Source organism: Mytilus californianus, unplaced genomic scaffold (genome assembly GCF_021869535.1).
Source record: "Mytilus californianus isolate M0D057914Y unplaced genomic scaffold, xbMytCali1.0.p SCAF_1, whole genome shotgun sequence".
NCBI lineage: Eukaryota > Metazoa > Mollusca > Bivalvia > Mytilida > Mytilidae > Mytilus > Mytilus californianus.
In genome coordinates, this window is record NW_026262581.1 from 36397264 (window position 1) to 36416465 (window position 19202).

The 19202-nt window shown below is 30.9% G+C and overlaps 1 protein-coding gene across 1 annotated transcript; it reads right to left on the minus strand.

Annotated features, from left to right (window-relative positions):
• Nucleotides 1–301: 301 nt before the first annotated feature.
• LOC127720210 (gelsolin-like protein 2) lies at nt 302–19187 on the minus strand. Its single transcript, XM_052226725.1, has 10 exons — nt 19167–19187; nt 18640–18711; nt 17631–17758; nt 13891–13999; nt 8013–8123; nt 6905–6994; nt 5434–5528; nt 5102–5180; nt 4794–4889; nt 302–2453 (listed from the first exon to the last, which is right to left on the minus strand). The coding sequence occupies exons 1-10, from the start codon at nt 19185–19187 to the stop codon at nt 2358–2360; spliced, it is 897 nt and encodes a 298-aa protein (XP_052082685.1). The 3' UTR covers nt 302–2357.
• Nucleotides 19188–19202: the final 15 nt, after the last annotated feature.

Sequence of the window (19202 nt, forward strand, 5' to 3'; positions counted from 1 at the left end):
CGAAAGCGGAAGCACACAACAAAATGATATCAATGTACAGAATGAGTCGAACGTTATCATAAATGATGTTATTACAGCAGAAGAGATATTGAAATGTATAAATAAGCCTAAGAACAACAAATCCAGTGGTGATAATCTTATTATTTTGATTACATAAAATCAACTGCTGGCAAAATGATAAACATCTGTATGAAACTGTTCAATTTAATTTTGGATACTGGAATTATACCAGAGAGTTGGCTCACTGGAAATATAAACCCTATGTATAAAAATAAAGGAGATGCAGAGGATCCGAATAACTTTAGACCAATTCCAATTTTCAGTTGTTTTGGGAAATTATTCACGTCTTGTCTTAAACGAAAAACTGTCAACCTTTGTTGAATCTTTTTCTCTTCTTCATAATAAGCAGAGTGGATTTAGGAAAAATTATTCCATTACTGATAAGATATTTATTTTACATTGTCTTTTTGAAATGTTGAAAAAACGTAAAAAGAAACTCTTCTGCGTTTTCATAGACTTTGCGAAAGCATTTGATACTGTTTGGAGAAATGGGCTCTGGTATAAACTAAATCTAAAGTACATCACAGGCCAAATGCATAACGTTATTGTTAATATGTATAATGACATCAACACACGGATAACATATAACAATGAATCTTCATTTTTTTCTCTTGCAATACTGGCATTAGACAGGGTGAAAACCTATCACCATTATTATTTTCACTATATATTAATGATTTAACGGATTACCTTCTAAGTAAAAATATAACTCGCTTATCATTCATATCCGAAAGTTTTAAAAATTGTCTCGGCATGTACCTAAAATTGTTTATACTTCTTTATGACGATGATACCATTATTATGTCAGAGAGAAAAGATGATATTCAAAAACAATTAAATATCTTCAGCGAATACTGTGATATTTGGAAACTAAAAGTGAATGTGGCAAAAGCAAAAGTGATGATCTTTTCATAGGGGAGACACCCTAACAACGTACATTTCTTATATAATGGAATAAACCTAGAAATTGTTAAGGAGTTAAATTATTTGGAAATAATTCATGCCAGGACAGGAACTTTTAATTTGTAATAACATATTGCAACACGACGGGTGTCACATGTGGAGCAGGATCTGCTTACCCTTCCGGAGCACCTGAGATCACCCCCAGTTTTTGGTGGGGTTCGTGTTGCTTAGTCTTTAGTTTTCTATGTTGTGTCATCTGTACTATTATTTGTCTGTTTGTCTTTTTATTTTTGGCCATGGCGTTGTCAGTTTGTTTTCGATCTATGAGTTTGACTGTCCCTCTGGTATCTTTCGTCCCTCCTTTACTTAATCAAAGAAAAAAATAGCCGAAAAAAGCAACGAAAGCCATGTATGGAGTTATTAAAAAAAAAGTAGTAAAACCGATCTTACTGTCCGGATATGAAGTTTGAGGAAATGAAAAGAATGATATCATCGGCCAGGTTCACCTGAAAGTTTTGAAACATATATTGCACCTTCAAAAGTCATCAACCTACACTATTGTGTATGGTGAAACGGGCAGATACCCACTTGAAATCAGTATTAAATGTAGAATATTATAGTTTTGGTGCAAACTATGTTCAGACGAAAACATACTGTCGTCAATGATTTACACGATTGCGCTCTATCAACACACTGTAAAAATGAAAATATTAAATGGACCATGAATGTTCAAGATATTCTAAACGTGTGGATTTTCAAATATTTTTCAACTACAAAATGGACATTTCTCAAAATGGCTGATTAAGAGCATCACAATGAGGCTTATTGACCAATACAAACAGAAATTCCCTAAAATGTATAGATGACAAACTTTTTTTGTATTTTATGTAGATTTAGGGCTGGTACCCATGCGTTGCCTAAAGAAAAAGGGAGATGGCAAAACATTGACCATAGTAAAAGGAAATTAAATTTATGTAATTCCGGCTATACAGGTGATGAATTTCATTATTTCTTTTGCTGTTTTCAATTGCAGATCGAACGAAAAATATTTCTTCCAAGTAAATTTTCACACAGTCTAAATATAATGTTAATTTCCTCACTGTTTAATTATAAAAAACAATCATTTTTTAGAAAACTGTGTTCACTCATTACGTGTATTAATAAAAAGTTTAGTCCCTCCACGTAAACGTAAAGCCCCAGACTGATTTCTTCATATTTAGTTTAACCGTTTATTATACATGTATGTCATCATAAAGTTGCACTTCATTTTACATTATCGTACTGCATCCGTTTATCAACTATTGTATTTGTATTTATATTATACTTTCTCTGTAAACTTGTGTTTAGTTTTTAGAGAATAAAGTATCTAAAGTAAAGTATCTATCTACTGTTATCTAAGCGGCTATTGTAGTTTGGAAAGCCTCGGTTGTTTTCCCTTCAGTAAGACAGCTTACAGGAACTAATGGGTGATCGGTGTTCTTCAAGTAGTTCTGAAAAAGTATGAACGAGTTCAAATTAAGAAAGTGTGCTTTAGGGTGTATTCAGTCATGTATTCACGCATCGCACATTAACAATCCGATTAATGAACTTTAAAGTTGTTTAAGTAAAGTTTGGCCGCTTTATTTATGTAATATTACGTAGTCATATGATATTCTGAGGTAAATAGAGAGCAAATCATTTAAAATGCCATTCATAACAACTTGTTATACTCGTGAATTTAATTATTACGAAAGTTTTGTTATTTTTGGGTGTACTGACAATTACATTCTCCAACTTTAGATAAAACAATTACAACTGTACAACTGATAATCAATATATACAGTGCAATAAACATAATTTCATTGTGATTTAATGTTTGTCAAAACGTTTTATTATTATCGTGTACTGATGGTTTTGTATTATCAGTCACACAAGTATTACTTGAAATGTTCACTCTACAAAGACTACTATTTGTTGTTATAAAGAAGTATTAGATTTAGTGTGCATACAAGAATTTAAAATCTGAATTTTAAATCAGTTAGCAAGTGTGCTCATGCCATCATGTCCGTTAAACTTCTTCGTAAGTAAAAAATATAAATCAACATGCAGACATCTTATACGTTCAGGTATTTCACATCCAATCTTTTTTGGTAATATTCTATACAAAGCACAAAAATGTCGGCATTCACCTCAAAAGCTAACCAAACCTTTAAACAGACTTATTCAGAAGGGATATATTTACAATACTGTTGTCAGGTCATTAAAGATAGCATATTATGGTATTAGTATTGATTCACTCATAGGGTCTTTGCATCGAAAATAAACACATATATTCTAAAACCAGTTGTTTGCATGATACGGGTTATGTTCTTCTCATATATTTTATGACGGTAGATACTAAACCCCTAACGGGAGGGATTGTGCTTAATTTTCATATGATGGAGACATAATCTTTAATCAGTTTAATTGAGTCTGGAGCCGGCATGTCAGTAACTGCTTGTAGTCCGTTGTTAATTTATGTGTCATCGTCATTTTGCATAGTTTCTTTTGTCACCTATTCTGACATCGGATTCGGACTTCTTTTGAACTGAGTTTTACTGTGCGTATTGCTGTGTGTTTGTTTATTCTACATTGGCTAGAGGTATAGAGAGAGGACTGAGAGCTCACAAAACATGTTTAACCCCGCCGCATTTTTGCGCCTGCGGCTGTCCTAAGTCAGGAGCCTCTGGCCTTTGTTAGTCTTGTATGTTTTTTTAATTTAAGTTCATTTATATGTTTTGGAGTTTAGAGTGACGTCCATTTTTACTGAACTAGTACACATTTTGTTTAGGGACAAGCTGTAGCCCGCTACCGGGTGCGGGATATTCTTGCTTTGTTGAAGACCCATTGGTGGCCTTCGGCTGTTTTCTGTCCTATAGTCGGGTTGTTGTCTCTTTGACACATTCCCCATTTCCATTCTCAATTTTATTGCATTTTAGTTGGATTATCAATTTTCGCAAGCGATTGATTTACCTGTAGTCCTCCTTTCGACATCAACATTTGCAAAAGGCAGACACTTTTTAGCCAAAGAAAAATATCTTCATCAAACCCGCCCACCCTACCTTTATTCGGATTATTATGCAATGTGTTTGGACAATACTACTGTTTGGTTTTGTTTGTATATTTCAGGTGTGCATTGTCTACATAATTTGAATCATCACTGCTGTTGAAAGCTGTACAATAGTTCAAATATCAAGGCTGTAAATACATGTAATTTGTTGCAGTTTTGCACTGAACGTTGGTAGCGTTACTTTTGATATACAGGATAAGTAGCTTGTTGTATGTCAGATTTCGCTGCGCTTAGATAACAAATTTGCAGTTTACAGACTTATTTAAATCGTATTATAGCATTAGCCTGTGATTTTGAGAGTAAATGGCTTATCTTAAACTGTCCATTTACTGCTTAAATGTAATTGGTAATAAATGATGTTGCAATTTCCTGCAAACTCTGATCTTGTTATTTTTAATGAGCATCTAAGATAACGTGGATTATTGTACTTTAGAAATTGTCCCAGCATTTTGAATAGATAAATTCAAAGTTAATATTGCATATGGTGAGAGTATGTTTTGCAGCTGAATGAAATTCAATGATAATTATCAATGTTTTATTTAACTAAAGTTTGGAATCAACTGGTCCTGCATATTTTCTTAAATCGTCTTTATTTTTCATTATTAAAAAAATGATGAAGAGTAACACCATGACTGAAATTGACAGAATATTCCACATTGCGTGTTTAAAAAAACGTCTTTCCAGCATTTGAAATCGTCATAACAATAGTTTTCATTTTACTTTATTTATTTTTTACACTCACGTGCGCATAGGTTATAGCATTTTTACGCTCAGCATATGTTGTAGAATTTCCAATCCAAACGAATAATTCTTCCTGTGTATCCAAAATAAATACATCCTACAATGGTAGAATTTGAATGAAATACTGGCAAAACTTTAGTAGACATAAACCATCCGTGGATGGGAATTAACGAAATGAGCACTTCTCATCTATCATCCGGGAATGACAGCAGTTAAATATCTGAGTTTTTGAAGTATGTCATTCAATTATGCAGATAATTTGGTTGAAGTTAATCATTTAAGTTTTTATCCTTTTAACGTTGTACTTACATCTGACTTTAAGTCATTCTGTTGCACATGACCTGTCTTTTCTAAAGACATTGTCATTTGTCCGGATGCATCAGACAACCTAAAACATAAGAAAATGGATACATAATAACAAAATATGGCCAAAACAAGAGGAGAAGTTCTTTCAAGTGTGGGTGCTTTCAATACATATTCGCTCAATACCTAAAGTGTATAAGTGTTTTGAGAATTTGCAAAAAAATGCTATTTGTTAAAAGTTAGAATTTTTGTTAAATGTATATGTAATTGACTATTTATAACATTTTTTCATTATGTCTTTTTCAATCTATTCTACGTCATATGTGACTCAAAGTTACCTATATAGTTCTTTTTCTGTTTTTGCTGACACAAAGTCTGAACTGCTTTCAAAGTCGTCTTCGTCTTCCTGATCTAACGCTTTGTAAAATTTGTGCTAAAATGTTGAGAAATGGTAAAACATGTTCTTTATGCAAGCAATACATAATTTGTATACAGTGTTTTGAAATTTTGAATCCATTGGAAACTGTAGAACGACATTCAAAATCATAACTTTCAACAAAAGTGTCGCCAGTTCAATGTTTTGAAATTTTAAATCCATTGCAAACTGAAGGACGGCAATCGAAATTTTTAACTTTCAACAAAAGGGTCGCCAGTTTGCTTTTTGTTTTGTGATTCATGTTAACTGAAATGCCATCCACGGTTCATATAATTAGGAACCTAGATATTTGCACTTGTATTTGCATTTGATCCAACAAGGAATAAAAATGCGTTGAAGTGTTGATGTAAAAGACCTTGCTCTCGTTATATAGTAAGCGTTTTAAGGACCTGGATATCATATTGTTTTGTCATAAACGTTTGCTGCAATAAGCTACATTAACAGTCCATTAATCACTTTTTTATATCATCGTCATAAATGATAATAAACATAAAACTCCATCGGGTAAATATAGTCGGATATGCCTGTCCTGTAAAAACGAGACCGAATAAGCAACACTTTACACAAGTCATTCTTATATGCGTGCGATACGTGCGAAAGTTTACAAAAATATAATAAACACTACTACTAATTTCCGTCACTTATTGTGTTAAACAGGTCTTAATAGGGTTTCTGATTTTTTTTTAATAAAAATATATAAATCGTTATCATTTGTTTATTTCCTACCACATGGTTAGTACCGCTACCACATGTGATTTGGGCATGGAAAGGCTCCCTATTCACCGTCCGTAGAGTACAGAGGCAACAAGTATAAACTACAAGTATTGTAAGAACGAATGGATAGAATTAAGAAAACAGTAGATAAGGGAACATAAATTTAAATATTAACAATATTTAATACAAAATCTTTAAAAAAAAAAAGAAAAAAAAAGCGCCGTTGAGAACTCCTAGCGAACTGTCATTTACCGGGGTACCGTCGACCAACATCACGTTTCCAACCTTGATTTGAATGATATGTTTAAATTGTAAATTCTGTTTCTAAATCAATAAGAAACTTTATTACTACTAAGATAGCAACGTTGATCATAAATTACACAATTCAAATTGTCCATAATTTTATCTTAAGAAAACCAACCTTGTTATTGCCTTTCTAAAAGAACGTGTCTTTTACAATTAAATCGATACCAAACGTGTATTAACAAACATTAAAATTACAATTTATAAATTGCTTGTGTTCGAACCGCTTTTCCGGGTCAAGCTTCACCAGGAACACCAAAACTCAAATATTTGAAAACCAAGGGTGTATAAATATTTGAATACCAAAGGGACTTTAAAGGAAAAAATTATTAAGACAATTACAAATGGCTTCTCACCGTGTTTCGTGTTGTTAATTCTTCCAGAATTTCTGTTTCAGTCCTCTTCCCACTTCTCTCATCTTTTAATAAATTAACATACTGCAAACCCTGGAATTCGAACTTTTTGTGTTGATTTTTGAAGATTTATTTTTTTAAAGATTGTCATCTTTATAATTTCTAAGGAACAATTCAAAACCTTGACGCAATTTACGAATACAATAAACTTATCCCCTTGCAACTTATAGTTTTTCTTAAACTTCATACCTTTTAATGTAGAAGAAATCTAGAATAGAGAATAGAAATATACTGTCCAATTTCTGGAAACTCTTCTAACTATTATCATTTGGAAACAGTAATTTACAGTCACATTTCTGAGAAAATCGATCTTTGAAAGATATGTTTATCTTCAAACTAACTTTAAGCGAGAATACATTATATATCTGAATTGATTTTAGTTTTGATGAAACATGATTTACCTGTAGTACCCACAGGAAGTATATTTACTGCATATGGACAAAAATACCTCACATTTACCGATCCGCAACTGACGATGTCTTATTATAGTATCGTATAAGTAGCTTCTTATTTCTAATCAGAATTTCACAGGAGTAAAATTATAGTTAAGCAGTTTATCTAAGTGATTATTTAGAGTAAGGGTTGCTCAATTGTAGTAATTTGTGGAGTTGTGTTGTCTATTGTTTTTTGGCAAGAATTGGATGGTGTATTTTCGACTTACATATATATCAAAACATATATTATATCTTTGATTGTAAAATGCCCTGTTCTATCTAAAAGCCTTAATATTGCTATTTACTGTTAATAATTATCATTTCCGTCGATATTAAGATACTTTTTTACAGTTCAGATGAATCTATTCATGTTCTTGTCTTACTTCAGCAGACAGGTTTACAATTTTGATTAGAAAATTGAGTGACATAAATGCAATGATAACACGTGATACATAGATAATCAAGGAAAATATTGGTTATATACTTTAGTTTCGGTATGTATCACCATTTTAGCTACTGAAAATGTTGGCTTTTCAAGAATAATACAGTCAAACACAGTTATGATATACTTTAGTGTTAGAAACCTTTCATTGTGTGAATGTAATTCATTACTATACCTTAATTTTTTCGTCCTTGTTGCAACCTTTACCATACCAAAGAAATATTTTAGCGCCCATGTCGAGAATGAACACATCTGTAGAATCTATGTTGCTTCTTTTTCTTGAAACCTGTAATGTATTATAATATTTATAAGAAATTTAAATAAACTAAAACATAATAAAAATTATTTTTAACAGAAATTCTTGAAATGTCATAAAAGTTCTAAAAATCTATGAGTATTCGATCAAGAAAGATAACTTGTATGTTTCAGGTGAAAGTAAAGACAATATAAATTGTGAAAAACTCCATGGTTTATCTATTGACAATAATTTAAATTGGATGTAACAAAATGAATAAAATGTCTTATGTAATATCAAATAAAATCTAAGTATTGCAAAACATACCGAAGTTTTTACCTATAAAGATGTGTATCATTTATTTAAATACTTTATATAATTCCATTGTTAAATTATTGTTGCATTATATTGGGTACTTGTAATGAAAGTGGAAATGGTAATGGTAATCTTTATAAATGACAAAAAAACTGCAAATGTAATAATAGCAGCTGATGTAAAGTCTGTTTAATAATTTAAGTTGGTAAAATTTTACGAAAATAAAACCAATTTAATATCAGAAGGCGATAAATCATTGAATGTCATGATTTTCATAATTTGCAAGAACTATTTTAGTATGCTGAAAATCAAAACCATTCAGCAGATGAAAAACTGTTACATTTACCAAAGTCATATTTTTATTTTCATATATGCATGTTCTTAAATATGAAACACTTTACCGATGTTTGCTCGTGCATGTTCACGATTTACGAACTTCATTAACATGGATTGCTCCAAGAACTGCTCTAACAAAATTATGAGGAAGAACGACTAAAATTGACACGACAACTAAGTTTTACGGTTACTTTCACGAATTGGTTAACCAATAGGATCCATCGTAGTCTCAATTCAATAGTGATATGCTTTCACGATCGTAGATCAGTAATTTTACCAATTGTGTACTATTCTATATTGTAACATTGAGTGTCAATTCGCATGTGTGTGATGCATGGTAGACCATATTTATAGTAATGAACCAGATATTATTCATTTTTTTTCTGTTCCAAAGTATTCTATCAGTGACCATTATCCAGTATGCATTTCTCACAAAAGAGGGTTAAAATCGAAAAAGAAAATTCATGAATATATTACGTTCAGATCTACTAAACATTTTAATGAAAATGATTTTATCAATCACATATCACAGTGTTCATTTGATAGTGAATTAGAAATTGATGACCCCGAAGAAGCATTGTTGTCATTTTTAAATATTTTTACTGAAGTATTAAATCATCATGCTCCACTCATTAAAAAGAGAGTAAAACGTTTGTATCAAAATGATTGGATGAATGATGAAATTCTAGATAGCATGAGAAAACGTGATTTTTATCATAAGAAAAAAGATATGTATAGTTATAGACTCTGGAGAAACAAAGTCAAATATCTCATCGAAAACTCTAAACAAAATTATTATACCAATATCATAGAACACAAAAAGGGCAACAGTAGTAAATTATGGAAGCACCTACATACTGTCAGCGGAACTTACAATCATCCCAGTATTAAAATCATAAGTGATTGTAACAAAAAGGAAATTTTAGAACCGAAAAGCGTTGCTGATGTATTTAATGCTTATTTCACAAATATCACAGATAATCTTAATATAAATCAAAACAGCAACAATAGTTCTTTTAACAAACTTGATGATTTCATATCGGGTCATGTACCAGATAATGTGTATTTTTCTATACCACTTATGAGTAATGATTTTGTGTGTTTACAACTAAAAGCACTAGATGAATCAAAAGCAACAGGTCTTGATAACATAAGTGCAAAGTTTTTAAAGATGTCTTCTCATGCTATTTCACTACCACTTTGTCACATTTTTAACTTAAGTATTAAAAAATGTATGTTTCCATCTTCATTTAAACTGGCAAAAGTCATACCAGTTTATAAGAACAAAGGTTCAAAACAGGATGTTTTTAATTACAGACCAATTGTAATTTTACCACTCATTTCTAAAATCCTCGAAAAACATGTGAAAACACACTTAGTAAAGTATCTTAATAAATACAACTTAATGTATGGAATGCAGTCAGGCGTTCGCGCAAACCATTCTTGTCAAACTGCATTAACAGCTTTATTGGATAAATGGCTTAAAGCCATTGATGATGGCGATCTTGTTGGGGCAGTGTTTCTAGATCTAGCAAAAGCCTTTGATCTTCTCAATCATGAACTGCTTATTCAAAAATTAAACAAATACAAATTTGCTTATACTTCGCTACGATGGTTTACATCATATTTGGCTGACAGATATCAGATGGTATCTATTTCAAATACATTTTCAGACTTACAAAAACAAAAAAACGGGTGTACCTCAAGGATCCGTTTTAGGACCTGTGTTGTTTTTAATTTTTATAAATGATCTTCCTTAGTCTAATCCTAATCATAACACCGATTTATTTGCTGATGATAGCACCATATCAGTCATTGGACAAAACAAAAGTTGTATCAGTCATAAACTTAATACGGTTTTACAAGATATTTTTAGCTGGTGTGATGACAATAAAATGGCTGTAAATGTATCTAAAACGAAGGCTATATGTATTGGCTCTAAACAGAAGCTTTCAGCTACTTCAAATGAAAATATTAATATTGCTATGAATGGACAACAAATTAAAGAAAGTACATGTGAAAAGGTTCTAGGTATTTTTGTTGATGCATCTCTATCTTGGTCTTCTCATATTGATTATATCATAAAAAGGGTTAACTCTTCTTTAGCTTTACTAAAAAGGATAAAGAAATATTTAAATCACAAAGCTAGACAAATGTTCTATAACGCTTACGTTTTACCTCACTTAGATTATTGTTGTTCAATAAGGGGAAACTGTAATAACTTTCTATTAGATAGTTTACTAAAGCTGCAAAAGAGGGCAGCAAGAATAATTTTAGACGAACATGATTACACCAAACCTTCAAGCGAATTATTTCACGAATGTAACATTGTGCCGATTACACAGAGAATACATTATCATAAATCATTACTAATGTATAAGGCAAAACATGGCTTAGCTCCAGAATATATGTCCAGTCTTATTGTATCAGCTTCTGCAAACCAAAAATACAATACGAGATTTTCGTCCTCAGATAATTTTATATTTCCAAAACCAAATACAGAGTTGTATAAGTCTAGTTTCTCGTACAACGGACCAAAAGTATGGAATGCTCTTCCTGATTCAATTAAAAAATCAAACACAGTATTAGAATTTAAACATAACTACAAATCTATGTACTTTTAACATTACCATGATATTTGTACTGTAATGCCATATATAATAATTGTTTATTGTATTTAAATTGTATTACATCTTTATTTATCATTATTATTGAATATGTATTGTTTATTTTTAATGTAATTATTATTGTATTAAGAGAGCCTTTTTGAAAATTGGTGTAATCCAAATGAGTTACTCTCTCTAAATAAAGATATTATTATTATTATTATTATTATTATTATTATTATTATTATTATTATTATATCCTTTGGGTGTACCCAGTTTCGCTCTAATTTGAAATCACGCGATTCTCTCAGTTTTTGTTTGTAATCTAAATTTTTTTTTCCTAGTCAATTATCGAGATTTAAACAAAGGTAACCTACTGTAACCTTAATTCCGTGGATATAGCAAATGTGTAAATTTGTCTATTTATGGTGTTATAGAATAAATATTAAGATTTGTTTAATACTTTCAGCTAATTATAAAACGGTCCGCCGTGTGTTTTAAATGTATTTGACCTTTAAGCGTTAAAATTAACTAATTGAAATAAAGTCGTATTCTTATTTGGTTTCTTAACCATTACACATTTACTTTATATACTCACAATATAAGATGGTATTTAACATTAGTAGATATGGACATTGGATTTTCAATAAAACTGTCTTCAAAGACAGGACAGAGTGAGCATCTAAACACTGTAAAGCATGAGGTGAATATCAACGGTTTTTACTTTGGTTTTTTATAAAGAAATGTAGAACCTGAATTTCAAAAACCTGGTCTTTAAAACAACACTTATATTATAACAGTTTAAGTTTTCATAAAGATTACGTTGGTGCGTTGACGTTATTATATGGAAGTATTTCTATTATTATTGCTGCCCAACTGATTTTCGCTTGAACGAAAGTATTATATTGTATGTTGTCACACTCTTCAATTAGTGGCCGATTGAATTAATGACGTTAACATAATCCGCAGCACCTGCGTATATTCTTAATTCAGGTACACTCCAGGCAAAGCTTTTGCATAATGAATATGTCTAACACTGTTTATCATTAGTTAAATAGTGTGACCTAATACGATATATATGGGTCAGTAAATTCTATATCGGGTGAGAGCGAAGCTCGAATCCCCATATGGAGTTTACTGACCCCAGTTATATTTTATTAGGTCACTAGCACAATGTGTAACGAATTTATCTTACCGACTATCTTAACATGTGGTATTTGTACTAATGGCCTATCAAAGTGATCAAGTCTTCAATATTAAGAACCTACTTCCATTGGTCTATACAAAAACAAATGCCAACAATAAAAACAATAACAACTTTAAATGTGTTTTATGCATTTATTTTAATCGTTCATCATCAGTTTCTTCGCCTGTTGAAACTTTTCCGATTTCAACACCGTGTTTTGTTTTTACAAAGGGACGTAACACCATTACTAACCGTGTATTGAAATAAACCACGCCAACTAACTCCATATGAAATATACACGGTCTTCACGCGGATGCTTTTAACCAATCATATTCCTAGAGGTGTGTAGGGTGTCAGATAATATCCCATAAGCTGGGAATAAAAAACCAAACATATATGTCATAAAGTCTGCCAAGTGGACTAAATTCATTTTAAATTATTTAATATTACTAACAACATGAAAACTTTAATGATTTTTGTGATGTTCAAAAGGAAAAAAAGTTAAATAAAGTATTAATAAATATATAAGGGTTCTTCGTCATGGATGCAGCAACCAAACAGTATAGTAAAACCAGACTTTAATTGGGAGGACCTGGAAACACAAGACTATTTTGATGTTGAATTCTAATGGCGAACAATATCACAGGTTTAAAGAATCACCTCTTATGTTTGAAACCATTTTATGTGTTGAAAAGAAAAGAAAGTTAAGATAAACAGTTATGAGCAGCAATAGTAAAGAGGCTTTGTTGGATATTATTAAAGTTTATTACTTCAAATTGAGTTAAAAACTAATTTTTAATTTCTAGTTTATAAATATTTTGTCTTAAAGTGAGTTTTTACCTTACAGTGTGAAAAGTTGTGTTTTTTTGCAAATATCATAGTAAACAAAAGATCACACGAATTCAGAAAACAATATCGGTATGTAACGATGTTTGACACATTTACAGCGTGCACTCCAATGACGATACCTACTTGTTAAATCTATTAACGTTTGAATGATATATACATGTATATATTCATACGCAATGGTCTCATTTTTCTTAGGAACTACTAATCGAGGCTTTTCATCCGTGTGATGCATTTTTACGTCCATAACTCACCAACTTCCTGTTAAGCGAAAACGATCACTACTGGACAGTAGCTTACTGGTCAACTTGTTCAGTCTTGATATCTTTTTTGTAGAACAATATTGTTTAGAATAACTGTTAAAATGCTGAATACGATAATCAACCAGATTCGGTTTTTTAAAAATACAATGATTTCGTCATTATCATTTTCCCCTCTTCTGTTATCGAATGACGATAAGAAAGTAAAGAGCGGCCGCTGATAACCATACCACATTCTATTAAGATAACTGGAGAAGAATATGATATACCTCTTTTACTGCTACTCCATATTTGTCTCCATGGAAATGAAATAATCTTGGTTTGTATTCATCTTCTTTGACATGGTTGAAACCACTTTCTGCACCACCATGTAAATATCTGTTGAAGTGTTAATTTTAAGTTAATATATAATCAACCACGACTTTATTATATTTGCTATTTTTTAGTTTGTTATTATTAGGAACTTTGTTTCGTTTTCGAGTCAAATTAAGAAGTGCCACAATCAAAATATTTTCTACGTTGCTGTAATAACAGCAAAATATAAAATAAGCAGATGTTTGAAACAAAAAAATCGTTGCAATGTCTTTTTAATAACACCTTTTTTCAATTAATGTAATCATCGAAGGCTATTAAATTACAATACAAATACGCGTTCGTCAATTTTTGTTGTTTTTGTTTCTTAGGCAAGCACCGTTTTATTGTATACACATGCCATTACGAAATTTACATTGGAATTTGTTTTAGTTGGACAAGATATCTTATAATTTTCCTAATTTTTTATTTGTGGCTTTACAACTTTCTTCAGTACACGATATCATGTTTGTGATTTAAAAAGATAACAAAAAAAACCAAAGTACACAATATCTCATTAAAAGCTCATTCACAGCCTTTCACTATAATAAACACAGTTGGAATGTTTTAACACAAATTAATTGCAGAAGTAAAATTTTCCTAGTTAAAAAAGACCTTACACAAAACTGATAAAATAACAATTCAACATAACTCCATTTATAAAAGTGGGATATTGATATAATATTTCGCTACAAGTAGTCAGTTTTCTTTAATTGTGTCAAAGTAAAGTACAAAAAACATCGTCGATATATTTTTGACTTGCAAGTCAATAATTCAATATCATTTGAATCTGTTATAATGCGAACTCTAATTTGGCTCTTATCTGGATTTTGATAACGCATGTGCTTAGCATGTTCGGTTTTTGAAGGAAAGTATGTCAACATTAAAAGGTGAAACAAGGGGAGAACCATTTCTTTGACTGATTAGCTCACAAAAAAAATCATTTTTGTACAGGTAAAACGACGAATTACATATTTTTTTATCTATGAAATAAAACCAAACAGACCTAGTAAATCGTCATTTTGGCGATTGCACATGCGTGTCTGTTTATTTATTTTTATATAGGGTCAAATAACCATCGACAGTCTTCGGATGTCATCTCTATGGTTAATTAAATGGCTTCTAGTCTAAAATACGCACGAAATGCATACATGTATACATTATAATAAGTACATTAATTTTTAATTGATTCTTTCGAACTTCTTTGTAATTTAGATATACGGTTCAGAATGTTGTACATCAAATATGAGAATTTTAGTCAAATCGGTTAGACACGAATTTGTCGGTCAATGTCCCTTTAATACATGGCAGGAGATTTTCATAATAGAAAATAAAAGAATAAGAATACGAAGGGGTATTAAAAAATTAACACAAAAGAACAGACTATGATATGTAATGATTGAAATTAAAAGACGAACAAACAAACAAGTCTATATAACAGTACACAGAAAGTCATTAAAAATACGAAAACTAACAGTTGTTTGCTATTTTTTGTTTGTTTATACATGTAATAAAAAATTGAAAATCAAAGCTATTTTTAAAATTTTCAATTGTTGAATGCTCTGTTTGGTAATATAGTTCTTACGGTTTCTACGTAGTTTTACATTCCTGGCTATCAAATGTCTAGGTTTTAGCGTTCCTCACGAAAGCGCATTCATGCACTTCGGTGGCACGAAGTGTATAACATGTAATTTTCCTTAACACGGACTCGACCTCCGACTGAAATGATTACACCCAGAGAAAACTTCGGCCTAAGATGACACTGTACAAGCCAACCATAATTTAAAAATAATATGTTTAACCTTGTAGAATAATTTAAGGTCATCCAAAATGAGATTATAGAAATGTATTATCAATGTATTGGAATGTTCCCATCATTAGAACCTTCTTATTCAAAGAGGGTCCTGATCATCATACAATAAGTGTATCAGAAATGACACGTGGGACATTATATAATGATTGAGACGTTGCGCACGATGTTGATACTACTTAGCGTTACACGACGTTCCTCATAATGAAGCAATTTCGACGATTTCAAAGAACGTTTCACTAAAGCGTTCAAGCTTATAATTGATAAGGTCAATTTACTGTTGTGAATATGGTAACCGATGTCGGTTTGTCTGAAAATGCACAGTTTTACAAATAACACTCAAAGTGGTCGTACACATATTTATTTTTTTTTTATGAATATTCATTTATAGGAGTTGTCAGTCTTTCCAGGCCATAATTGATAATTTTACTTTTGGCAGCAGTTCGCATTAATGAATCATACATTAATTTCCAAATTTATACAGATTTATATTTAATATAAATTAGATTTTGAACTTATTTCTCCTTTTATTGCATGTTTATACATACTCCTTTTGTTGCATTTCTTTCCGTTTCCGTTTCCTTTCTATATTTTATCATTCCCGATGCTTTCTTTGTTGCAACATTTCCAGGTAATTTAACATTTTGGATTCATGTTTTTCTCATTTCTGTATTTTTGTGGCATTATGCATATCCTTTGTTTTGTTATAATTGCCAGCAATGGTTTTTCTCTATTTTATTTTATTAACAAAAAAATTATGCATTTTGCTTTTAATGATATAAAACTTGCAGATAGACAACGTTCTTTGAAAAAAACAAATGTCATGAATATGCTAAAAAAAACTAAGATCCCGATATTTTTTATATCAATCTCGTTTGGTCAACATTTGAATTTAAACTTAAACTTTTCCTTTATCATACATTGGTTATATTATAACTTATATTTTTATTTTCATTCGAATTAAACTGGATACAAATCATTATGATATAAAATTGAAAACCCGAGCATTACATCAATTACGTTTTGCGAACGTTGGGACAAAACGGCTATACTTTTTGAAACGATCTAAAAATCTTGTTGCCTATCGAAAAAATGTTAAACACTATATTGTTTAAAAAGAAAAAGAAAAAAACTTTTGCCGCCTAGTTTTATTTTCTATGATCTAACTATGCTTATTTAATATACAGCCGGTAAAAACCTCAATTGTAAAGAAAATACAGCGTTTTTATCGTTGGGACAAGATGGCTATACTTTTTGAAGTCATTGCAATAGAAACTATACACATGGTTTCGGCAAAAAAAATATCATGAACCAGGAGAAAAATAAAAAAACTTTCAAAATATCATGAATATTTTTCCTCTCAGCTTTTCCAATTACACGGTATAAATGCGCAAATCCGATATATGCTTACCTTGCATATGCTTGGACATTTTTCAGACCGTTTTCAAAAATAACATTTTCCGGTTTACGGTTTCAGTAATATTGATTTTGCTTTAACAAGCAATTAACAATAACAATAGCAATACTCTTGTGAAGTTTTCCAATGATCAGAAAAAAAAAATACCGTAGGAAAGAAACGGAACTCCGATCTTTTGCACACAAAATGTAACGTTGGACATTACGTTTTTGCGTAAAAATGGGATAATTAGGTGTTATAATTCTTGATATTTTAAATTTCGGTTCCTTTTTTTCTTAATTTTCAAGTCTAATGTAATAAATTAAACCAGAAATCACTATATTTTTATCGAACTGACCAGTCTACGTATTTATTTTCATGCTAATCTATAGCAAAATGGAATTCGTACCAACATCGTGCGCAACATCACATTAGTTATGAATTTAACTCACGTAATTGTATCAAAGTAAGATCTGAAAAGTTTTGATTCATGGCCTTGAACTTCCCTGTACTGAATTGGGATATCATCTAAATATGTGTCTAATTCTACTGTTTTGTATGCAGCAGTCACATATTCATCCTGCAAAGTTCAATTTGTAAATAAATTATTGAGAATTTGAGTAAGGATTAAAAAAATATAGTTCCAGCTTTTTAAGCAAAGTTCAGTACGGAGTATATTTTTGCCGGTTGATACGATATTCCAGGGCTTGTATTTCCTATCATGATTTCCTTGATAGATGGTTTCTGCTCACAATGTAGCTATTAAACCGAGGGTTCCATGTGGTGAAGTTGAAATCATCCATTCGTAAACATTACGGACGCCATCACCATTTGGTTGACCGTTATGGAATATCTGTTTCACAAGCGCTTTAGACAAAACAGATTTATAAAGTGTTATCTCCTTTTTGTATAAATTACATTTTTTTATGGAGAAAATTATTCTGACGTACGTCTATGGAGTCAAAGACAAAATAAGAATAAAAGTAATCAAGTCTAAAAGGTTTTCAATTTATACAAAGACTAGAAATTTCATCGACTGCTAATTAACCAAAATGTTTCAATACTGCTTTCGATGCTGACGACGCATCGTCCTTGTTCCTTTTGGAGATCAAGTGAATCTAAAGGTTTTTATTTTGTCTTACAGTAGGTTCATTTCAACTGAATTTTGAAATAAGATCTTCGTAAATTACTACTGCCTTTAATCTAATTTGTTTTTATCTATTGAAGACTATCAGATTAGCTTGTCTGACAGGTCAAAGTATTCATTTCAATAGCAAAGATCTTAATACTATAAAATGGCACTGACGTTTGTTAAAAACTGAGTTCATATTTATGAATAAGCGAACAAAGAAGTGTCTAGTAAAGTCAAAAATCATAATAAAACTTTCACAATGAACATTTAGTAAATAAATAAATAAATATATAAAAGAATGATAGTAAAAAAAACCAAAAAAAACTTACAGATGTGCTATATTTACCGATCCAAAAATGTACATCATGAAGCAAATGTTCCTTTTCTTCTTTTTCATACGTCTGGAAGAAATATTAAATGTAATTCTTATTTCTAAATATAGCATGATACCTTGCTTGCAATTAATTTCGCACGACGAGCTTTTCGTCGACTTACATGTATACAAAAGAATGATCACTTGTGCTAGAATCAGTTACAAAGTTAAAGAAAATTGAAAACAACAAAAAAAAATCCGAAATGTTGTGTCAAATTTTACTAGGTTCGCATAAAAACCTTAACGTTTCGATGGTTTGTTCATATAACTGCAGAGACAATTTACAAACGTGCCATGTTGCCTTGTTTGTGGAATCGTCGCAAGTCGTATAAACCAACAACTACATAAATCGGGCCAAGTGTGGTTCAAATTTGTTATGAAGTTTCAAAGGGAAGTAAAAATGAAAAAGCTAATTTATAACGAACGTCAAATCATGACAATATCTCTTATAGGCACTGACGATCAGTATTTTTTTTCATGTACCCAAAACTCAAAACCTCCCATCTATACCGTGAAGAT